The 22,930-nt window shown below is 29.4% G+C and overlaps 2 protein-coding genes across 5 annotated transcripts; one reads left to right on the top strand and one right to left on the bottom strand.

Moving 5' to 3' along the window:
• Positions 1–664: 664 nt before the first annotated feature.
• On the bottom strand, positions 665–2,739 carry LOC100793975 (transcription factor bHLH87). Its single transcript, XM_014777635.3, has 3 exons — positions 2,679–2,739; positions 2,297–2,479; positions 665–2,192 (listed from the first exon to the last, which is right to left on the bottom strand). Exon 3 carries the CDS (start codon positions 2,112–2,114, stop codon positions 819–821), a length of 1,296 nt encoding a protein of 431 aa, XP_014633121.1. The 5' UTR covers positions 2,115–2,192; positions 2,297–2,479; positions 2,679–2,739; the 3' UTR covers positions 665–818.
• Positions 2,740–15,283: 12,544 nt separating this feature from the next.
• On the top strand, positions 15,284–20,141 carry LOC102663657 (ELF3-like protein 2). Of its 4 annotated transcripts, none has more exons than XM_006582973.4 (7): positions 15,285–15,575; positions 16,261–16,523; positions 17,184–17,291; positions 17,387–17,741; positions 17,832–18,132; positions 18,833–18,884; positions 18,994–20,141. In XM_006582973.4, exons 2-7 carry the CDS (start codon positions 16,296–16,298, stop codon positions 19,987–19,989), a joined length of 2,040 nt encoding a protein of 679 aa, XP_006583036.1. In that variant the 5' UTR covers positions 15,285–15,575; positions 16,261–16,295; the 3' UTR covers positions 19,990–20,141. The 4 variants fall into 4 exon arrangements, with proteins under 4 accessions (XP_006583034.1, XP_006583033.1, XP_006583036.1 ...); XM_006582972.4 differs by having other exon boundaries at positions 17,811–18,132; XM_006582971.4 differs by having other exon boundaries at positions 15,284–15,486; positions 17,387–18,132.
• The last annotated feature ends 2,789 nt before the right edge of the window (positions 20,142–22,930 follow it).

Genomic DNA, 22,930 nt, shown 5'->3' with positions numbered 1-22,930 from the left:
CACGTTTTGTTGTAGCCGTCATTGTCATAATAATCATCATCATTAACAATATCATTAGTTACATTAATATAAGAGCAAATTGGTACGTTTAAATAAGACATAGAGAGCTTTTATATAGTATTGCTTATGACAAACACTCGTAACTAAAAAAGAAGAATATGCAGCACGTGCTGAGCAATGCGTTTAGAGTGAGTTTCAAGAGCACGCGTTGGGTCGAATCAAGGAGACAGGACCACTGACTATGCTCACTAATCGTAAGAGAATGTCTCGTGCATTGGTTAGCTAACAAAGCACATCAATTAAAAAAATCTTGTTAAATGGGTCTCCAAGAAAAATGCGCCTTTAAACTATAATATAAAACAAACTTAAAGTGACAATCACTTTCTCTAGCCCTTTATCTCAATAATAAGGTGCTATAATTGCTAGGTCTTTCTGCATGCTAAAAGGTAAGGTAATTTCATTTCCATTAATATTTTCACTACTTCTCGTGGTAACCAATTCGCCGCACCTTCAATCTATAAAAGTGCTGTGACAGTCGTAGTAGCATTATAAATAACACTGTAACCAAATAAAAATAAAAATGAACACTCTATTTTACTGTAACCTGAGAATATCGTCATTATGATAATTTTAAACAAGTCACTGATGATTATACTGAAGACAATTACAATACAATGATATATAAGTCAACAATTAGAATTTTTCTTGGCTAGAAAATGAAGATCAGATATGTTAATCATTGTGATTGGTAATGAAATGATTAGGGGTCATGGGGGGTTGTTTGACCCCATGATGGTAAGGTGACCATTTCATCAACCCTAGGAATGATGGATGTGACTGAGGGGTGTTTGCATGGGAAAAGAAGGGTTGAAAGAGAAGGCAATGCTAGTAGGAGGACAATTCATTGCATCAACTTTGTTCCCTAGACTTTCCAGTGCCTTCACCTGTGACCTGAGAAACTTGAGGTAGTTTGCAGCCTCATCAAGCATTGATGCTGTGTCCATCTTGCTTCCCCCAGGCACAAGCTTCTGCAAAACCCTAATCTTCTCACTTATTCTCTCCCTTCTGTGCCTTGCAGCCACAGTTTGTGGATCAGTTGATATCTTCACATTCTTCCTCTTTAGCTTTTCAACCACCTCCAAGCCAAAGTTCACTGGCCTAAAAGCTGCAGCCCTATATATCATTTCCTTCATTTGTGCAATTGCCTCTGGATCAGGCTCTTCAATGGAAGAAGAAATGGATGAATTTGGTTGCTGGAAATTGATATTATTTGAGGAGGAACTCATATCCCATCTGGGTTTCTTGCATTCTGGTGGATTATCTGAGATAAGTCTGAAACCACCTTCTTCAATTGGAGAAGAATTCTGAACAATACTGAAGCAGGAATCACCAACTTGGATCATTTTAGATTGATCATGACTCCTCTTTGAACAATTAGCCTCTGATTCTACTGTTTGAGAAACTGTTTCATCAACTTCATTGACTGGACACTGCATGTCTTTGTTTCTACCATTGGAAGCATTGCTCTCAGATTCACCAGTGGAAGCTACACTGCCATAGCTGAAGTTGTTCCACAGGTTTCCACAGTCAGATAAAATCATTGAGATCCCATCATCATCTTCAACAGAAGTGTCTGTGTTGCTGTTGGTAGCTGAAATCAAGCAGTCAAAAGGCTCAAGAGAGCAACCACCCTTCCCATTTTGTGAGCCATTGACAAGTTGTTGGTGGTGGGCCATGTTGAAATCTGGCGTGTAGTTGCTAATCAGGTTCATACTGTGAGGTCCATTGACTGATAGGGATGGGTATGATTGGGATGTTAAAGTTTCTCCCCAACTGGCTCCAGCTCCTGGTTTCACCGGCATGGTAGACACATGCTGTGATAGATTTTTGTCTTGTTTTTGCATCACATCCATTATCTCTGAGGAAGTGGTGGTAGCACCTGCGGACTGATAAATCGCTCTTTCAGAATTTGAGAATACATGACCTGTTTGAGCTTTCTGCATCTCTTGTATTTGATTGAGAACATTGAGGGGCATGGAGTAACCTCCTCCAAAGACTGGTGGTTGCTGAATAGTACCCCACAGTTGTGAGGCATCCCAACTAAGACCATCCATAGATGAATGTAATTTTTTATGAAAATGAAAGTACAAGAAATCTAGTTGAATCTTGTAGGAGAAAGTGATCCTTGTTACCTAATATGTTGAAGAGAATAACAATTATAATATATGAGATGAAATAAGCATACCCCAATACTTATCTGAGTACAAAAAAAAAAATACTGACATTAAGGCCTTACCAATTCCCAGTTGTAGATCAACTGCTGCCAGAACCAAAACACTATAGAGTAATCCTTAATTAATTGTTTAAGAGTCTTCAATGTCAGCAACAAAACAGAGGATTGAACACAGATTTTACACCAAGGTTTTGCATAATCTTGTTGTAGCACTAACTGGATTTTTCAAATTCAATGTGGAGATAGCTGTGATGAGGAGGTGAAAGAAAAGAACCAAATGGTTAGTGAATTGAGAAACTGAATTTTATGCAGTGCTGTATTCTGAAAGTACAAGTTGAAAAAGAAAGAGAATTCTTCTGTCCCTTATAAAAGATATATATATCCCAGATACATTTAACAAACTGGAAAGAGAATAGAAAGTGAGAGAATAAGGTTAAGGTTGTACCTTCATCTGTCATTGAAGAAGCCCCAGTACTGATTCAGCGTGTTTGTTGTGGAGAACCTTGTATAGGTAGGGAGAACAAAAGGTACATGCTTTTATAATAAAAACAAATATTGGTACTTGAGCAATTACGTCGGGAAACTGTATAATAAGTAAGCCCCTTGAATATGAACATAAATACAAGAGAAAAATAAAAGGGAGAGACTATTATTATATTGTAGTAATAATATGGTTTTAACAGTTTAGAGCAATATAGTGGTTTTTGAAAAGGATGATGCTTTTTTATCAGCTAGGTGGGTCTATATATATAAGTAAAACTGTTTTTGCAGACAGGGAGCATGCATGAGACTTCAGGTTAGTATTTTGAATGTCAAATCCTCAATATTTTATGGCATACCTGTTTTTGTATTCTTTTTAAGTGCGGAAAGCTCTGACCCCTTTTTGGTCGCTTAGTAAAAACTGCAGTGTAAGTGAAGCATCTTTTAACACCAATACCCTCTTTATAAAAGCTTTCTCTTAATCACAGTTTAATCATAGCCTGCAACGTTTTCACTTTCTACCACCTTGTACTTGTATATGTATACACAGAAAAAATAATTATTACGGTCGAAAAGTGTAATTAATATATAAATGGTAAATTATATAATAGAATTTAACAGACATGCTGTAAAAGATCATCAAGCAACTAAAATCATCTTTGATATAATTTTTAAGAGAGTTGTTAGCAAACTTAATAAACTTACGTTACAAGCATTTATGTTATCAATGTGTATATTATTTAGAATTTAATAGCTAAGCATTTACAATATAAAGTAATAATTATGTTAATCAATCATAAATCATTATTGATATAACTTTTAATATAATTATTATAAAAGTTGATAAATTTAATATGTATGGTAATTTGTCATTGGTTGATAGTGTAAATGTATGTTATTTTCTCTATTGTTTTTTCTGTATAATGTTGTACAAAATTATATTAAGGATATATAAAAATAGAATATATGTATACAGTAACTCATAAAATTTGATGTAAAAATTGAATAATGTATAAAGTAGGCGTATTATACGTGTGGCACCTGAAAACTTATTAGAAAAAACCACATACACAATCTGAAAAGATAGGGTTTACAAATATACTTTCATAGGATTGTTTCTTTTGGGCATAAATCCTGATAGTGGAGAGAGCCCACAGAGCACAGAAACAAGTTGGCAGCAGTCAGATTAGCAGAGAGAGAAAGCATATATAGCCTATTCAAATGTGTCTCATCACATCCTAGTTAATTTATATATGTATCTTTTGTTTAGATTTATTAGGAGTTGTGTTGTGGCATTGCATATATTCACAGGTATATCAGTGAATTCTGATCAGTCCTAACTCATAACACTATAGCTCCTTCACATGCACCCCTTCACTACATGTTCCTGATCAGTGAATGGGTTCCCATAGCATTTTGCCTATAGCATCTCTTATATGTTTTTCTTCACCTGCATTATCTGCAGATCGAGTCATGTTTATGAATATATGTCAAACTAATATTTTCTTCAAATAACTGGTTTGAGAGAGACACATATAGTTCAGAGTCACAGGAATGCACCACGTACAGAACATACGGTATTGGAGTCAGGTGATCCTTTTATTTTATATATATATATATATATATAATTGCCAAATTTACAATATCTACCTTTAATTTTAGTGACGTCAACTTTGTGCTTTTTAAAGACATGAAATACATTATTTATCCATAGTTTATCCTTTAAAATGTTACGATATAATAAGATCAATAATCCTTTTTGGGAAAATATAAATGATAAGATAAATGCCTTTCACTCATCAAATAATAAGCAAAAAGAAAAAAAAATGTATTATACATAAAAAATAATGGGTGTAATTAGAATTTAAGTAACTTTAATATAATTTAAACACTATATCATGCTATAAATAAATTTACAAACCTAATTTTGCTGAATTTGCAACTTATAAAAATTGACACACTTATTATAGTCTAGAAATTTAGTTTTTTTTATTATAAGAAATTTAGTCATTTTTTATTCAACTTAACTTTGTACATTTTAAGAATATTTTTATTTAAAGAAATTAATTAATATTTATGCATTTGGTATAAATATTTTTACATTATCAATAAATTAAAAGCACTTAGACTTTTTTTCCAGTAATTATTACAAAAGTCAATTACCCTATCACATTTGACCATTCATACATAATTAATTGAATAACAATATAAAAAATCTTTACACTGTTATTATAAATATTCTAATTAAATATTTTTTTTTTCAAAATAGAAAAAATGAAAGCACTCTATCTAATGTCAACCAAGAGATCAACTTCTGATCAATATTCTTATTTTAACAATAACATTTATATGCTTAGTTTCATTTTTTTACCTCATTTTTTTTTGTTATCTCGGTCACTTTCATCGCTTATTATATCTCTCACTTACACTCACTTACTTTCTTCTCTCTTTGTCTTTTTATTCCTTTACTCCCTTCTACATCTTACACTCTAAAAATGGTTTTCTCTTCACATAATGTTACGAAGTTTCAGTCAAATTTGATGAGAATCTTTCCATTAATAAACTCATTTATATTTATATTTTATTTATTTTCTATATATATAAATTAATTATGATATTATTGATACAGAATATCTATCCATCTTGTCAATAATTAATCTTTGTCAAAAACACTGATTGATCATATCTAATGAAATTCTCCTCTCTTAATCACATCTTTCAATTACAATGTTCAAATCTGAGATTCTGTTTAAAAGATCGGATCTAATATCACTTACATTAATAACTTATTTATATACATATATATTCTGAGGTGTGGAGTAAAGAAGAGATGGGTGAAACAATCAAACCAGAGGATTTTTCTCTAAATTATCAAATGTAGATAAATTTTAAATTAATATCTAGAAAGGGATAAGTCATAAGTTATTCTATGACTTCTGATTTTTTTAAAAAAATTACGACTTTGAAGTCATAAATATTTTAATTTTTTTAAGAAAATTATTAGAATTCGTAAGTTTTTCATATTAATTAATTATTAACGAATTTAAATTAGTTTTCATTTTTAATTTTTAATCAATATTTTTATAAAAATTCATTGTGAACATCATCATACTATTAATATTTTTCCTAAACAAACATGTGTGTAGTATATTTAATATATTTTATTTAAATTTAAGTCTTTTATATTATTTTTCTAATTTATAAAACAAATAATAATTATTAACATCAGTAAAAAAAATATTAAATAAAATAATATAGAAAAATATTAAAAATATTAAATAAAAAACAATATACAAAAATATTAAATAAAACTAAAAATGAAATCTAATTTAAATTTATTGATAATTAATTTAAATAAAAGAAACTTAGACTCTAAAGTCATAAATCATTTACCACTTCTAATAAAAAAAAATATTTATGACTTTAAATACATAATTAAGAAAAAATCAAAAGTCATAAACTTTTTTCCGATTCCAGAATAAAAAAATAAAACCAAAATCATAAATTAGTGAAATATTCTATAATTTATTGCTTCACTATCTTCATTTAATAATTTAGAAAAAAGATTACCCTCGTTTCATAGTTATTCGGCCATTTGGGTGGGCCTAGTGGTTTTTTGTCTCAATCAATCCTATGGAGACATCACGCTGCCGCATTCTTCTGCCAAACAGGCCGTGAGCTGTCGGCTTAACATCACGCCATCGGCTCAACTCGGCTCAATCATCAACAACTCGCACGTGAAGTAAACGCTCCTATTCACACGTGGAGGCCAACCATTGGTGGAACCCCTGATGAGATAGCCCTCTCCCACGTGCCATGCAAACATCAAAACTAGGACCATCTCATCCAAGTTAGCCCCTTTCGCCTAACAATTATGACGATTTTCCAAATACTACAATATTCCTTCTTTATTTACCAATCCATTTTGTATCATGTGACAAGTATGGATGCAGGCTGATTATTATTAATAAACATGTTATTATAAATTCAATTTGTTTTTGGTTGCTTCTCATCAACTCATTTATAGCGATATCTTAAAGATATAATGTGATCATGAGATAACATGCATAATAAGATTTTGATCATGCGAAAATCATTTATATCGTCTAATACATTATATTTATGGCTTTTTTATTATTATTCATCTATTCATGGGTTTAATGTGGCAGATAGATGAAGATGTTTAATCAAAGTTTTAATAATCTTATATATATAAAAGGGATTTAGCGTTCATAAAGGGATTTTTTTTTCTTATAAAGGGGATTTTTTGTTATATAACTTTTTAATATTTGATTAATTAAATAAATTATGAACATAGGTCCATTCTATCTAGTAGGCACCTCAGCCTAAACACTAAATCAAGCAAAATTACAAAAATAATTGTTAATTACTGTCTTAATAATATTGATTAAAGAATTTAAAGTAAAAATATTTTTATTGAGAAATAAAAAAAAATATATTATTTATGATTTTTTTATGCTTTCTTATGATTTATATAATAAATATATTTTTTTAATTTTTTTAATCAATATTCTAAGTATACTATTTAGCATAACCCAATTGCAAATTAACATGCAGGTACAAAGGTATTAATTATATGCATTTATGAATAGACTTAAAGCAAAGTTATCTTATTAATGCTACATTAATATAAAGTAGTATTATTGTTTGTGAGAGGCCTTAAACCCTCTGTCAGGAATTTAGTTCGTCTCAAACTTTTGTAAAAATGAAAACAACTAATATTAATGTAATAATTAATCATTTATTACATGTTATCATTTTAGTAGTATTATTATTATTGACTTGAGAATCAAAATAGTATTACTCATTTCTCACTCTATGGGATTGTCAAAAAGCTCACAATCATTAGACAATCTCAAACCTTAATCCTCTAGGGGAAAAAATTATATATAATGAGTAAACAAAAAGAAATATGGGCCTTAACTGTTTCTTAGTAATGGAATTTAATTATCTCCCCATCATCTCGTCGACATATCTTAACTTTTTATTATTTTAAGGTTAAAATATACTTTTAATTTTTTATATTTTCAATTATATTTAATTTATTCTCTCATCTTCTAAAAATTTCAATTTAATTTTTTTATATTTGTAAAATAGATAAAAATGGTCTTTTCAAAATAATAATTATTTTTAATTTTAGAGCACAAATTTAAATGATTTTTTAACTAATTTAATACATAAAATTTTTCTCATTCAATTCACTTACATAAAACTATAAAAATCAACTAATATTTGAAAAAAAAAGAGTTATAAACATGATAAAAAATAAGTTTCACCAACAAAAAAAAGTTAATATATTTTTCAAGTTCATGGTTTTTTTTATTGAATATCAGTTTCATTCTACAATTTTCAAGTAATTAAATTTAACGAGACAGGTTTTATTTACTCCTGAGGATCATTAAAAGATAAACAATCAAACTAAATATATAATAAAAAAACATAAAATATAAAAAATGTATTTTAACCTTATTTTAAAAGTAAATTATAAAAATATCCTTTTTGAGATTTTGTAAAATTACATAAATCTCTGATGCTTTTTAACACATTTAGACTAATCTCCCTTAAAGGGAGTCCGATGTAATGTTTTGAGGGTTAATGTAATGGATGAGGGATGTGTGTGCATAAATTAACTAACGGGGTTAATATAAGGATAGATAAAGACAGGGAAAATGTTAGTGTAATTTCACAAAATTTTAAGAAATGTTAGTATGATTTACTCTTATTTTAATGCATTTTAATGAATGTGAACTATTTCAACAGAAATATATATAAAAATAGCCAAATATCTCGTGCATTCTATGAATATTTTTACATAAAATAGAAAAATATTATTCTTAGATGGCTATTTCAACAGGAATACATATAAAATACTCAAATATTTTGTGCAATCTATGAATATTATTACATAAAATGGAAAAATATAAACTAACAAATATTTTTAAAAAATATTTTATTACCAATAAAAATATAACAATGTAAGTGTTTTAATTTTTTATTTTAAAAATGTCAAAAATCACTTAATTAAAAATAATATTGAAATGTAGTATTCAAATATCTTAATTTAGTTTACAACTAGTGCTAGCCGAAGAAACTTAAATGTTTATTAAAACAATTTAAGAAATAAAAAAAATTCTTAATTATAGAAAAAAAAATATTGACATGATTTGATATAAAATTTCATAAAACATGTGTTATAAATTAAGAAAATTGTATACATAAAGTAAGAAGATATTATACATGTTAGAGTTGCTCGATTTTTAAGAATGAGGAGTAAAAATTTATATTATAAAATGAATTATCTCATTTTCGAGCAACTAGTTAACAACCTAATTTGTTATATAAGATTAATTACATTAATTTCACAAAAAAATTATGTTTTACAATCAAAATATTTAAATTACTTGATTACTATTCATTCAATGAAAAGTGTTAGACCAGACGAAATAACTATTCCTTTGTCCAACACATACGACATTGCATTGCATAGTATCATTACTGAAATACGGTTATGCAATGTTGCAAATCAATATAAATATATTAAAGATGCAATTTAATTTTAAAAATAAAAAAATCAAATGAAACTACAATATAGAAAATGCAGTTTTTTGGGGTTGATTGTTTCCACTCCGGCTTTGATCGATTTTTATTGTTTTTTAAATATATTTGTCAATTTAAAACATTTTATTTGATATTGGACACCTCTGGAAGATGCGTGATCTGTAGAAAACAGTATATAACGTTCGATATGTTTGAACTTGTTTATTAAGAATAACTTTTTAGCAATATTTTTTAAAAAAACTTTAAAAGAGTTTATTTTTTAAAAAAAAGAGAGTAAAGTTTGAAGCTAAACGATAAGGTATATTTATATTGAAAATTGGATTTTTATATTAAAGTTAGGTAACTTATACAAAATAAAAGATTACATTTTATTTGATATTGAGTGATCTGTAGACATCAGTATATAACTTTGGATATGTTTTAATTTGTTTATTAAGAATAACTTTTTAGCAATATTTTAAAAAAACTTTAAAAGAGTCTATTTCTCAAAAACAACCTAAAACATAATTAAACATATGAGAGGTTTTGGATAAAACAAATAAATTAAACTATTCTTTCATGTCAACTTTCATTTTTTAACAATTACCGCAAAAATTTATGGATTTATCATTTTTGTTGGAAAATAGTTAAATAATTGAGCGGCTGAAATTCTATGTAAAAGCATTGATTGAGTGAATATATAAGATAAAGTGATAAACCCAATCATGAACCAACTAATTGTTCGAAGCCTTAACTCAACAGGAACTTTCAGATGTTAACAAATCTATTGACTCGACGCATATGCATGACGTGATACACTATATTTATATATGCAGGTTGTTTTCCTCATCTGATTACATAAAATAAAATAAAAAACAATAACACACAACTGATAATTAATGATTTCTATTTTTTAACTAAATAATTTATTTGATTTCTGATTAAACTTGGATATAGAATATATTATATTGAAATGAAAATATTTACTTTATATAAATTTATGGTTCCAATAAAAATTTATCATTACAACACTGTAAAAAAAAAAAAGCTAACAATAATTTTTGTTAACAGTTACTAGAGATTTTAGTAACAAACTTTAAAACACTATTTAATATTAATTAAATTATGAATATGGTGTTTACAAAAAAAAAAAGTATTAGAACATACATTGATATATACTTTTTTGGAATCATGCGTATTTTTTAAGAAAAATAATTATGTTTGAGTTTAATAAAATTATTATAAACAGTAAAAAAAATTCAAGTGTTTTACATAATTTTATATCCAAAACTTGCATTTCAAATTATTAATTAAACTAAAATAATTTTATAACCGTTGATCACGTGTTTGGTGTTAATAGTTATCAATATAAGTATATAAATTTTCATCCTAAGGAAGAAATTGAGAAAATAAAAGGATAAAGACAACCGAACAAGATGAAGAAGACCCTATATATAGTCTATGAACCGTTGAGATATAGACTTTTTTACCTTTCCATCCATCCACAACCTCCATAATGGCCCATTTAGAATCATTCTCATACTACCCTATGAGAATCAATGTCAAATGAACAATATATATATATATATATATATATACACGTAATTTGATTCGTCATATACAATAGTGTGAATGAATCAACATGTCGGCTAAAGATGAGATAGGAAAAGGGGGTGTGACCACCATTATTGACAAAATGGAATTTACATATCAACAACCATGGTTGAAAGAATTTCCTTCTTTTCCATGGCATTGTGTGCTTTCTTTTGCTGTATGTACAATAGGATTCGTCACGTTCAATGGCCTTAGGTCAACAACAACCAAATAAAAGAACCTGCAAATGCTCACTCTATTATCACTTTCTCAGAATAAACCACCATTTTCCTCTTACCCTTTCTAGAAATAGTATATAGTTTTATCCAATTGAATTTCCTAAACTGGCTTTGCCGATTGCCATAGCTCAAGGGTGGGTGATGATATGATGTTGACTCCACGTGCACACAATAGGTCCACGCAATCATCTATGTCTTTTTCCTTTTTCTTTTTTACTAGTTGTGGAAATTATTGATCATTGTTAATTACCATGCATTATAATTATTTCGTTCATCATTTTTCTCTAACTGAACTTTGCTACACGGATGCATAAACCACGTGCCCAGCACGCTATATATATATATATATATATATATATATATATATATATATATATATTCGTGTACATGATCTCATATGATATTTCTCTTCCTAGGACATAAAATATACATATTCAAGTTGTCATCTCTCTCATATCGAGGTACCATTATCAATTCTAGGGGATTGCTTTGCTTATACCCGAATTAAACAATTAATGGACGAAGCAGGGGATTGCTTTGCTTATACCCGAATTAAACAATTAATGGACGAAGCACCCCATTTCCTAAGTCGGTGTGCAATTTAAACAATATATGAGGTGTCTAATTTTATCATAATTTTAGTCAAAATAATATGAATATGTCGATATGAATATAGAGATAATAAAGTTAACCAAGAAACTGGTCCTACAATAATTGTATTCCACTTATTTCAGGAAAATTATGCCTAGCGAAAATCTACGTGAGAAGTCTGAAAATTGTTGAACTCTCAAGTCTCACCGTACTAAGACAAGAAATTAACAATAATAAACGAAGAAAATGAACACTTTAATTATCAGAAACACGTTATTTCTTCTAACACGGATCATTAGAGGTGTTTTCTTTTTACTAAGATAGACCGTTAGATGTGTTAATTTTACATATTAAGATAGATGAGTTTATTATACTCTTTACCCGTTTGATGTATAAGTGATAAAACAACACACACATGTGTTATATATATATATATATAAAAGGAGTGATCAAATTATACCGACATAAATTTAATAATTATTATATTATTTTATAACTTTTAATTGAATAATATTTTTTTAAAATTCACCGTTGGATTAAAAGTTTCTTTCATATAAATCACATATACAAAATTTCATATTAATTCAAAATTATTTGTTATCTCTTTCATATAGGTTAAAATTGATATAATATAAATCTTTCAAAATATATTAAAATATGAATCATTTAATTATCTTTTTATTATTATTCAATTTCAATAAAATTTGATATAAATGATCTTGATAATATATAAATATAATCTAACGGTTAAATCAATAATTTAATTCCTCATATATATATATATATATATATATATATATATATAAAAGAATTAGAAAATATAAAACTAAATTTAAATTATATATTTTATTCTATATGGATTTTAAAAAATATCAATATAAATATAAAAAGTGTTATATAAAATATTTTCTAATGATTCAAGAAGTCTTATTATCAATATATATATATATGGTCCTTATTTTTAAAATCTGAATCTGTCTATTAATAAAAGGATAAGACCTCAAATTTATTTTGTATTGATGTGTTCCTTCGTTAGACGTACACTGTTGCACCTGGCCTTAAAAAACAATCTAGATAAGACATTCAATATCCAAGCCATAGCCTAGAGATTTTCAGCATTGCACAATGTTAATTATAACAAGGCAAAAGAAGTAACGGGATATCACACTCTTTTATTACTTTTAGGACACCTTGCCTAAAAGATCTACCTAAGAGGAAAAACTCTACTTAACTTTGTCTTGTTGTAATGAACATTATTGTGCAATAGTGAAAAAATATCTAGTTTGAAACACATCAAAACTAAAGAAGTTTGAAACCTTTCCTCTAATATTAGTAAAGTTTTCTAAAGGGTTGTTTTTAATAAGAACTTCAAGTGTTGAAACTCTGTTAATCATTGAAGGGTGTTAAGAAACATGCTTTAGAAGTTTTCAACGTCTGATTTAGAGTCATATGCATATCATTAAAGCAAGTCACATGTCATCTTTGCCACCCAAATAGAGTTAGTAGCAGAGAATACTTTCACCATGCATATTTCAGAAATTAGTGTGCTTAAACCATTGATTTTAAAATATAAGGATTATAATATCATAATATTTAATTAATTTATAGGAACCAAAATTATATTTAATCGGTTTATAAAGATAAAAAAAGTTATTAACTAACACATACCATACCTTTTTCATAACAATCACGTCATCCATGTCACAATCATTGCCATATGATGACACATGTCATCCCTTACCCACATTAGCAAACAAATGAGTGAAGTTAGCATAAAGATTAATTTCATTGCATTTCAAAAATAGACAACTAACATTATTAATTTTAAATTATATGAATTAAAAATAAGTTTGACCAATTCTGGAAGGACCAACAATACTATTTACCCTAAATTCTTTTTAAAGAGCTTAATTTTTTTACATTTTCAATATTTTGTGCTCTAATGAGCTCTTAGAAAAATACATGCTTGGGCGTTGGACCATGCCGTTTCTGACTCCAAAGAAAAGCTCAATCTCTAGGGCGCAAGTGTTTGTCATTGGGAAGTAGTGCATGGATTGCTGCCCAACACTTTAGAACTGGGCTCCAATTCCCAGCCCCGGCCCAATCTTTGCCTTTGAGCTCGTACCCTTTGGGCTTCGAATTTTATTCGTACATTTTCTGACCCAAAAAAGTTCAACCGACTCAACGCATCTTTTAGTGAACTCATAAGTTTTCTAATAGATTTTTTTAAGTATTGACCATAATAAATGAATATTTTAAGCAAAAAAGAACTTGAAAAAGTTTTTGATGATGGTTTTATTAAAAAAAATATCAATAAATAAATAAATAAAATAAAATAAAAAGGAACTCTAGCTATTAGTTCAAAACTTCAAATTAACGGGTTGGTAAATAACTAAATATATATACTGCAGTCCAGTAAAATATATATTATTGGATCAACGTAATGACATGTGAATATAACTGAAGGTAATCACGATGGAGAATGAGACAGTTTAGTGCTTCAAAAGTTGCAATGAAAATCCAACGATATTATTTGGGAAGCAAGTAAAGTAAGAAGCAATATCTTTGACCCTTTCTGATAAGTTTCTTGGCTAATTTGGGCAGAATAAAAAGGCATAAGACCAATATTCATTTTTTCTTTGTTAAAACAAACTAAGGACAATATCTTTCCCGTTTCTCTCCCGCCACTTTTTTTATTTTTCTTTTTATAATGAAACCAAACTGCAGAATGTAATTAAAGTCTCATTCATAGTAAAATGATTTGAAGTATGTCTCATTTAATCTCTTAGTAGAGAGAACTGTAATTATTCAACATAACAAAATGATCATTTAATTTTGGTACAAAATTTTGATCATATTTTGGTACAAAATTTAATTTCCAAAAAGATTATTCTCCAACAAAAACCAATGCTTCATTTTAGTAATAGTTGTCAATCATGTAATTATTCAAGATGAAGATAATAATCATCAAGATAAAATATTACACTTTTTAATTAGAAAATGATAGCATACTTAAAAAAAATAGAAAATAATAGCAATAATAATTACAATACTATATTTAAAATTTATCCTTTTAACATTATTAACAGCGACTGCAATTTACCTTTAAAAATAATAATGAAACAGTTACATAGCACACCTTTAGTTCTCAGTTGTGTGATAAGTGAAAATTCTATTATTATTGAGAACATTTAAGATATATTTTTTTAAGAAAAAGGAATTGAAATGAAGGATTTTTTAAAATAAGGTAAGGAACTCCATGTGTCTGTCAGCCACCTAAGCAGGAGAATACTCACGTGTCTAAGACCAAATAATATCCGTATTAAAACTGCATGTTTTTCTTAAGCCAAATTAATCACATGTTAGTAAAAAGAGAGAAAAAAAATTTACTACTACAAAATAAATCAACCACAATCTATGTAATTTCCTCATCAACGAAGTTGAACCAATCGCGATTGGGATGCAAACCCGACAAGATTGGAGGGTGGCATGCACGCACGCACGTAGGAGCAGGAGTGGCACTTTTGTGTGTGTGAAAACTTTAAAAAATGCTAAAACACGAGGACACGGATTTTTTGTGAAAGATTGGCGAAAATGCAACGTGTGGTAACCATGCACTGACTTACCCTTTGGCCTTGCCTTGCACTTCGCAGTGCATGCAAATGAATTGAAAGAAAGAGAGACTCGGTCACTGCCTCTGTCTCCAATCATCCGCATTCATTGTGCCATGTTACTCTCCGATCCCTCTTATACTCTTTGCCTCCAACTCTTCCTCATCAACTCAACAACATGGTAGGGTCATCATCACTCGCCAACAATGCTATTGCTATTGATGCTATTTCATACTCAAACGGGAACACTACTTTCTCTACAAACATTGGGTATATTATTTCACATTAATTTGCTAGGTCCCTAGCTACCCCATATTGCCTTCCAAGTTTATTTTGCTCTCACTTTTTCTTCAAATTTTTTATTGGTGATGCCCTCATGGTTTCATGGTGGCCTTGTTTTCCTACTGAATCTATCTATCTTTCTTCAAACTTTCTTTCTTTCTTTCTTTTTATTAAAAAATAATCTATCATATCTCTTTTGTACTTGCTAGAGTTTTTCCTTTGATGTCCTTGTTTACGGTTTAACTAATCTTCATTTTGGTTCTTATGCTTTTCTAAGTTTGTTGTTGTTCGGTTATCATTGGTTTTCAGCTAAAAAAGTTAAATTTTTGAGAACTAGGTACATGTGAATTTATGTTTTTTGGCTCTCATTTATGATGTGGTCCTCTTCCTTAGCTTGTTAATAATGTACAATCAGAAAAACTGTTTCTTTGAAGCTGGTTAATCCTTTTTTTTTGTATGTGCTAATGCACCATGAATTGCTTGTGGATTGATTGACTTATTTTGATAGGGTTGGATTTTTTTTTTCTAGCTAAATTTCTCAACAGAACTTGTTTCTGTTATGTGGATTTGAGTTTCTGGTACTTCTGAAGTGGTTTTTTGCTACTGACAAAAACATACTCGGCTAGCAATTTTGTATGAGAGGAATGAAAAGTGTGTTTTGTGAAATTGGCAGAGATATGAAGTTGTTGCAAGTGGTTAGTGCATAGAATGATGAATAGGATGAGTGGGGGAATTGAAGAGGACAAGGAGATTAGCCCAATGTTTCCAAGGTTGCATGTTAAGGATGCAGAGAGAGGAGGGCCAAAAGCACCCCCAAGGAATAAGATGGCACTCTATGAACAATTCAGCCTCCCTTCTCAAAATTTTGCACCAGGATCAGCATCCTTGTTTCCACTTCCGCTCAGAAACTACACAGGCCCTACATCATCTAGCCACGTGAGTCAAGTGAAGTTCTTTAAATTTTTGCAACTAATCATTCTTGTACCCTTTTTATCTTTGTCTTATTTTCATAGATGGTTAGAACGTAACTCGGCTTGTTTTTCCTATTTCTATCTCTTTCATAAGCTATATAGAGTATAGGCTTTTGATAGAAGTATTAAGCTTGAATGAAGCTTTTATGAATTCTGATAGTACTAGACATTATAACCAAACTTGGAAGTTTAACAAAATTCAAGTATAGAGATAAAAAAAAAAATACTACTGAAGTATTCTTAAAATGGTATTCAAAGGAAGCACATAATTGTATCAACAATGACATACCTCTTTTCTTTTAACAATTTTTCTTAGTCTTATTCTCAAATACCTATCTGTTCCTGCTCCCTTATATATTTATGTTTCTGATCTTTGTATCATAAATATCACTCTTTTTTCTTATGAAAGCAAGGAAAGGGAAGTGGTTGTACCATCTTTTAACCCTCAAGTAGTTCTGCTTTCTATCTCCCTTATTTTTGTTTTTCACATTTCTTCAGGGGAAAGCATGGAGCACTTAGCAGCATACATAAACACATATGTGATCATAGTTACATATCTTTAAAAATAAGTTTTTTTGTTGATCCTTTGCAGCTATTTTTATTTTTGATGTTTACACTGCTGCAGATCAGTAGCAATCAAAGCATCCAATTTTGCACCTCTAGCATGCCTTCTATTCTGGCTGAGAAGAGTCAAACCTATAATTCCAGAAAGACTAACTTAACCAAATTCATGGTGAGTCATGAGTGAGAAGCAAAGAAACCTACAAATTACCAAATTTAAACTTCTTGTTCTCATTGTCATTGACCGGTAAACGTGATTTGTTTCAGCAAGATGATTTCATTAATAGTAAGAATTCTCTGAGAACACTTGATGGCGAAGATACTTTTATAACTTGTGGTTCTGCACATAGAAAAAACTCATCCTGTAGCATCATCCAAAATTTTAAAGATGAAGACAAACTTTCTCATAGTAATTTGAGCGGTTCGCTTAAAAGTCCAAATTCATTTAGAAAGGTGAATTCACCTGGTGCTGTAGACCTGAAGTCAGCACAATATGGGAAGAACCGGATGGAGGATCATACTGAAGTGAGTCAAAATGGTCAGAAGCCAGAGGAAGTGCTTCCTCACTCATTAGATGGTTTTGGTGACATGACAGATGCATCATTAATCTCATTGGTGAAAGGTAAGAATTCTAAATCAATGAATAAAGAGCATAGATCTTTGAAGGAAGAAAAGAGAAGTATTTTAATAGATAGCTTGAAAACATCGCAAGGTAGCAGTGTCCGTACACATGAAGAGCTTGCAGTTTTTGAGGACCAAGTAAACTCAAGGGACCATCACATTGAGAAGCCAACAGCTAATGATGTACACAAATGTGCTGGTGAGTTAGAAATTGGTAGAAGGTGCTTCCTGGACAAGGTAGACATGAATGAAGATGAGGAGACATATAGGCATTCTGATGCTGTAAGTAAAGTTAACTCAGAATGTACATTGGCTATGGATATTTCCCCTGACAATGTTGTAGGAGCTATAGGTGAACAACAATTTTGGAAAGTCAGAAGAACTATCATTAAGTAAGTTTATTTGTCTAGCAATATGTGTTTGTTAAATGGCCTTTCTCTCTTTCTGTTAAGCTACTTAAATTTACAACTGAACTATGCTGAGTTTGTTATTGTTTACAGATAATCTCTTTAAGTTTCTGACAAACTTTTAGTGCATGGTTTTCTATGTGATCCATTGTATTTTGGTTCACCTTTATACAACAAAATAACACAGTAACTTACAGATGTAGATGGTTCAACATCACAAGTAGTGACCATTGCCAAATCTTATATAGTGATAGATGAAATCCACAGACCAAAATTCAATTTAATTTTTTTGAATATCCATGACATGCATTATAACATGTCTTATAATTTCTGGTTTGAAAGTATGGACTATAAACAACCTACTTTGGGCAAGTCACTTATGAATTTTAGTGCTGCTTGCATCAACTAGACTTTTTAAATATTAGTCACCTTACCTCATTTGAATTAAAGGAAAAAGAGTTCCAAACCTCAATTTTTCATTAGTCTACCTCCATTACTTAATCTCTGACAAGATTCATCCTCCAAACCTACAGCCTTGCATTTCTCAAATTTTAATGCAGATTGAATCTAGTGAACTATTTCTTGATGTGCTCACTTTTTGTCACTTCATTTTTTAAAATTGTCTTTTTTTTTTTTTGTATTTTGATCCCTACTTGGACCTGATACTGAACATTGCTCTATTCAGTCAACAGAAAATCTTTGTCAAGCAAGTGTTTGAGTTGCATAGACTGATAAAGGTAATTGCCAGACTAGATATTCTTCTTGACTGTTTGTTCTATTAAATATATGCACCTTAATTTCACTCATCATAATATGAGAAGTAACTAAATCATTTCTTGTAAGCAGGTGCAAAGATTAATAGCAGGCTCACCCCATGTATTGCTTGAAGATAACCTTTTACTTAACAAGCCACCACCAAAAACATCCACAAGCAAGAAGTTTCAATCTGACTTTGCCAGCCAAAAACCATCATCAGTTGTTAAACTTGACAATAAATCTGTGAAGGTCAATACTGCTGAGAAGGCTACAAACAGCGCAGTTGGGAAGATTCCCATTCCTTGTATCAGCAACACAACCAAAGGTCATGCTAATCAGCTGCCAAACTATGGCCATCATTTAGGAAACCCTGCATTAGCCTCTGCAGATTCAAATTCCAAACAGTCGCCAAGCTATGTCTACCCCCCACCTGGGAACCAGTGGCTAGTTCCTGTCATGTCCCCATCTGAAGGCCTAGTATACAAACCAATCATATGGCCATGCCCTCCAAATGCAGGCTTCATGGCACCCATATATGGTTCTTGTGGCACAGTGAGCTTCAATCCTCTAAGCAAGGATGCTTCTTCAGATGCAGCTCTTGCTCCAAGTTCTCACCAAAAGCTTGGAATCCTTTCTGGTTCATCTTTACCCCAGTTCTTACCACCATCATTCATGAATCATCCATCTTCTATATCAGCTTCAGCTGTTGAGCAAATGGGGCAATCTAATGGTCCTGAAAATCACCACTCATGGGGTGAAGTCAATTCTGCCATACTGTTCCAAAGCTCATCTAACATGTCAAGCCCCACAAGTCAAGTGATGCCAAGAAACATTTCAACTTATCATCACTCACTGCAAGATAAAGAACTGCATAGAAGCACAGCTAGCAGTCCCTCCAAGAGGGTAAGTGGAGAAGCGCTTCCTTTGTTTCCTTTGGCACCAACATGTTGGCAATCAGAAGATACAAACACACAGGTTGAACAACAACCACGAGTAATCAAAGCTATGCCTCACAATCCAAAAACAGCAAGTGAAACAGCTGCCAAGATATTCAGGTCAATACAAGAAGAAAGGAAACATTTGTAAACTAGTGATGACATTGTCTGTCTCATGACATGACATGTCTGTTAATTTCAGATATTTCTAGTTTGACAATCAAACATTGTATCTATAACCATTTTTCCCTGATAAATATACCTGCAATGTATTTATTGACAATAATACTAGAGGACTTCTAAGGAAGAAGCACATGCATCGTTAGGCAGAAGCTGAAGCAACACTGTAAATTCATGAGACTAAAGAAAAATATTTGTACCAACCACTTGAAGAAATGCAGAAACCTCAGCAGCTCGCTCAGCCTTGTACAAATAAGTTGCTAGGTTTCATGCAGACTAGTGGTAGCATCACACACTCAAGCTAGGGAACTACAAAATGTAGAATTGTGGACCCTTTTGATTATTTACACACCTGAATTGTTTTTTGTATTTTGATCAATACAAATAAAAAGTCACAATCTATCATGTTGTTATTATATAAACTAGAAAGAGAGGAAATGGATGAACTTCCCTTTCTATCTTTATTTTGTTTGTTTGTTATGTTTCTATTTTATTTTAAAAATATATTCAATATTTTTCTAAATAAAAAATATTTTTTCTCAAGTGTTAGTTTTGTAATATCTAGAGTAATGAAATATAGTATTTATTTATTAAACATATTACTAAAAAAATTCATCAATTATATTTTTACTCTTAAAAGAAAAACTTTAATAAGGGTAAGTTTGGAAAACAGAATAAATGTAAAAAAGTAGGGTGTATGAAAATACATATTTATGTATCAATAACTCCATTCAATACAAAAATCTATCCATTTATTCATAATATATAATTTCGAAAGTATATATAATACATATGGAGATGCCATTTCATCACTTGAAATTTTCAGCACATAGTCATTTTTGCTTAGTTACCATTACTAAATTCTAATATAATTTTCTTCTTTTTTTATTTTCATGAAGTCAATAGTAAAATTAAACATTTTCTCCATGAAAATATTTCATTCCATATTGCTCTTATCTTTCCATAAAATTCAATTTTTACATTTCATGAAAGCGTAACAAATAAAAACATAATTCCCTATAACCAAACAATAAAAGCACGAGTTACAAAAGAGAATTAAATTTATATAAAAAGATGATTCCATATATTTTTTTTCATCTTCTTACAAATTTTGTCTTTTTTTATCAATATAATATAATATAACATAATATTTATTTGCATAATATTTTTTGAATCCCATCATTTCTTAATCACCAACATCTAAGCTATGACAAACCTTACAGCAAATATTGCAAGTATCATATGACTCAATTTCTAACTAGAGATCATTTTTTTAGTTCCTATTTAAAAGTGCTTGAAAAATAAAATTCTCGTCACACCAAAATCTTGAATATAATGTCTATAATTTGAATATCAGAAAACAAGTTATATTTTACATTATCATTTAACTACAACTTACTGTATGATAAGTTTATGTTAATTTTAATAATAATTATTTTACAAAAATTGATATGATACTGTCACATTGAATTATTAAATTTCCTGTAATAAAATTCATATCTCTATATATGGAACAATTTCAATTAATAAAAAAATTAATCTTTATTATTATTAGGGCTAATGCACCACTCAAGACATGAGTTTAATTAAATAAAGTATATAAATTATTTATGAGATATCAATGTAAACCTTTTTTTTCTTTAACAAAGTGATTAAACATAAATAATTAATAATTAATATGTTGAAGTTAAAATTGAATCATTTAGATAATATTTGAGTTTGATTCTTGACTTAAATAATTTTTTGTCAATTTTTTTTATCTTTTGAGTGAAATCCGGATTAGTCAATGTTCTTTTCTCTTAATGAATAAACCAGATAAGGAAAATATCAATCAAAACCCTATAAACTTGAAATTGGTAGATTTAAATAATTGAGTCTATTGATAAAAAAGAGAGTCTTTATTTTGTTTTAAATTTGTATCATTTAATAAAAAGAAAAATAAACACGTCAACTATTTATTTTTTCATCTTTTAATATTTTATTAAAATAAAATATATTAATAAAGTAAAATGGCATTTAAAATTAAGAATATTTATATTTTTAAATTTTAGGCGAAATTTTAAACGATACTTGCCTTAAAATAGTGAAACATATTGTAATTTCATTTTACAAAAATTCTAAAGACACTTACGCCTACTTTTAGAAAGGGCATACTTCAAGAATTAATTAACGAACAAGCAAATAATTTTGTGGCCGTTTTTATCAAGAATCTTAAGTTGAACGTTGCCATCATCACCACCATCCAAACGTTGAAGGAAAGGAAAAGAATAATCTGGTGAATACTTAATGGACTGAAAAAGTCTGGTGGTCCACGAATTATTCTACCTTGAAACAATATGATTGGGAGAAAATGCTCAGAAAGAAACAAAAACAACAAGAATCAAAGGAAAACCCTACACTGACCCTTCAACAATTTACTTTCTCTAGAAACTGCCCCATCCCCAAAGAACTTGGATTCATCAAATGACAAATTAATGAAATAAAACAATTAAGAAAATCACATTACAATACTCTACAATATGGGTATAATGAGGAATTTTCTACAATTAACATGTGCTTGTAGAAAATTCTAACAACACACATAACGATCTACATGAAATCACTGGCACGTGTATTTATATCTATAATAAACCACATAAATGTGGATAAAAACAAATGTTTGTGCTACCTTAAGTTACATTTAGATTTAGAGAGATAAAAAAGAGTGATTAACTTGCAGCAGCAATTTTATTTGTTTTATTATATTTGTGAAATGTTTATAATTTTTTGTTGATGTCTAATTTTTTGAAAATTTGGATTGATAAACTTTAATAAGTTTTTTTTTAATGTTTTTTTATTTGTGAGATTCAAAACTAATATTTTACTTAAAAGATTAAGTCCACTTTTATTTATTCCAGTTCATGTAATGTCAA

Source organism: Glycine max, chromosome 7 (assembly GCF_000004515.6).
Source record: "Glycine max cultivar Williams 82 chromosome 7, Glycine_max_v4.0, whole genome shotgun sequence".
In the NCBI taxonomy this organism is placed as follows: Eukaryota; Viridiplantae; Streptophyta; class Magnoliopsida; order Fabales; family Fabaceae; genus Glycine; species Glycine max.
This window is presented reverse-complemented; position numbering and strand designations above follow the sequence as displayed.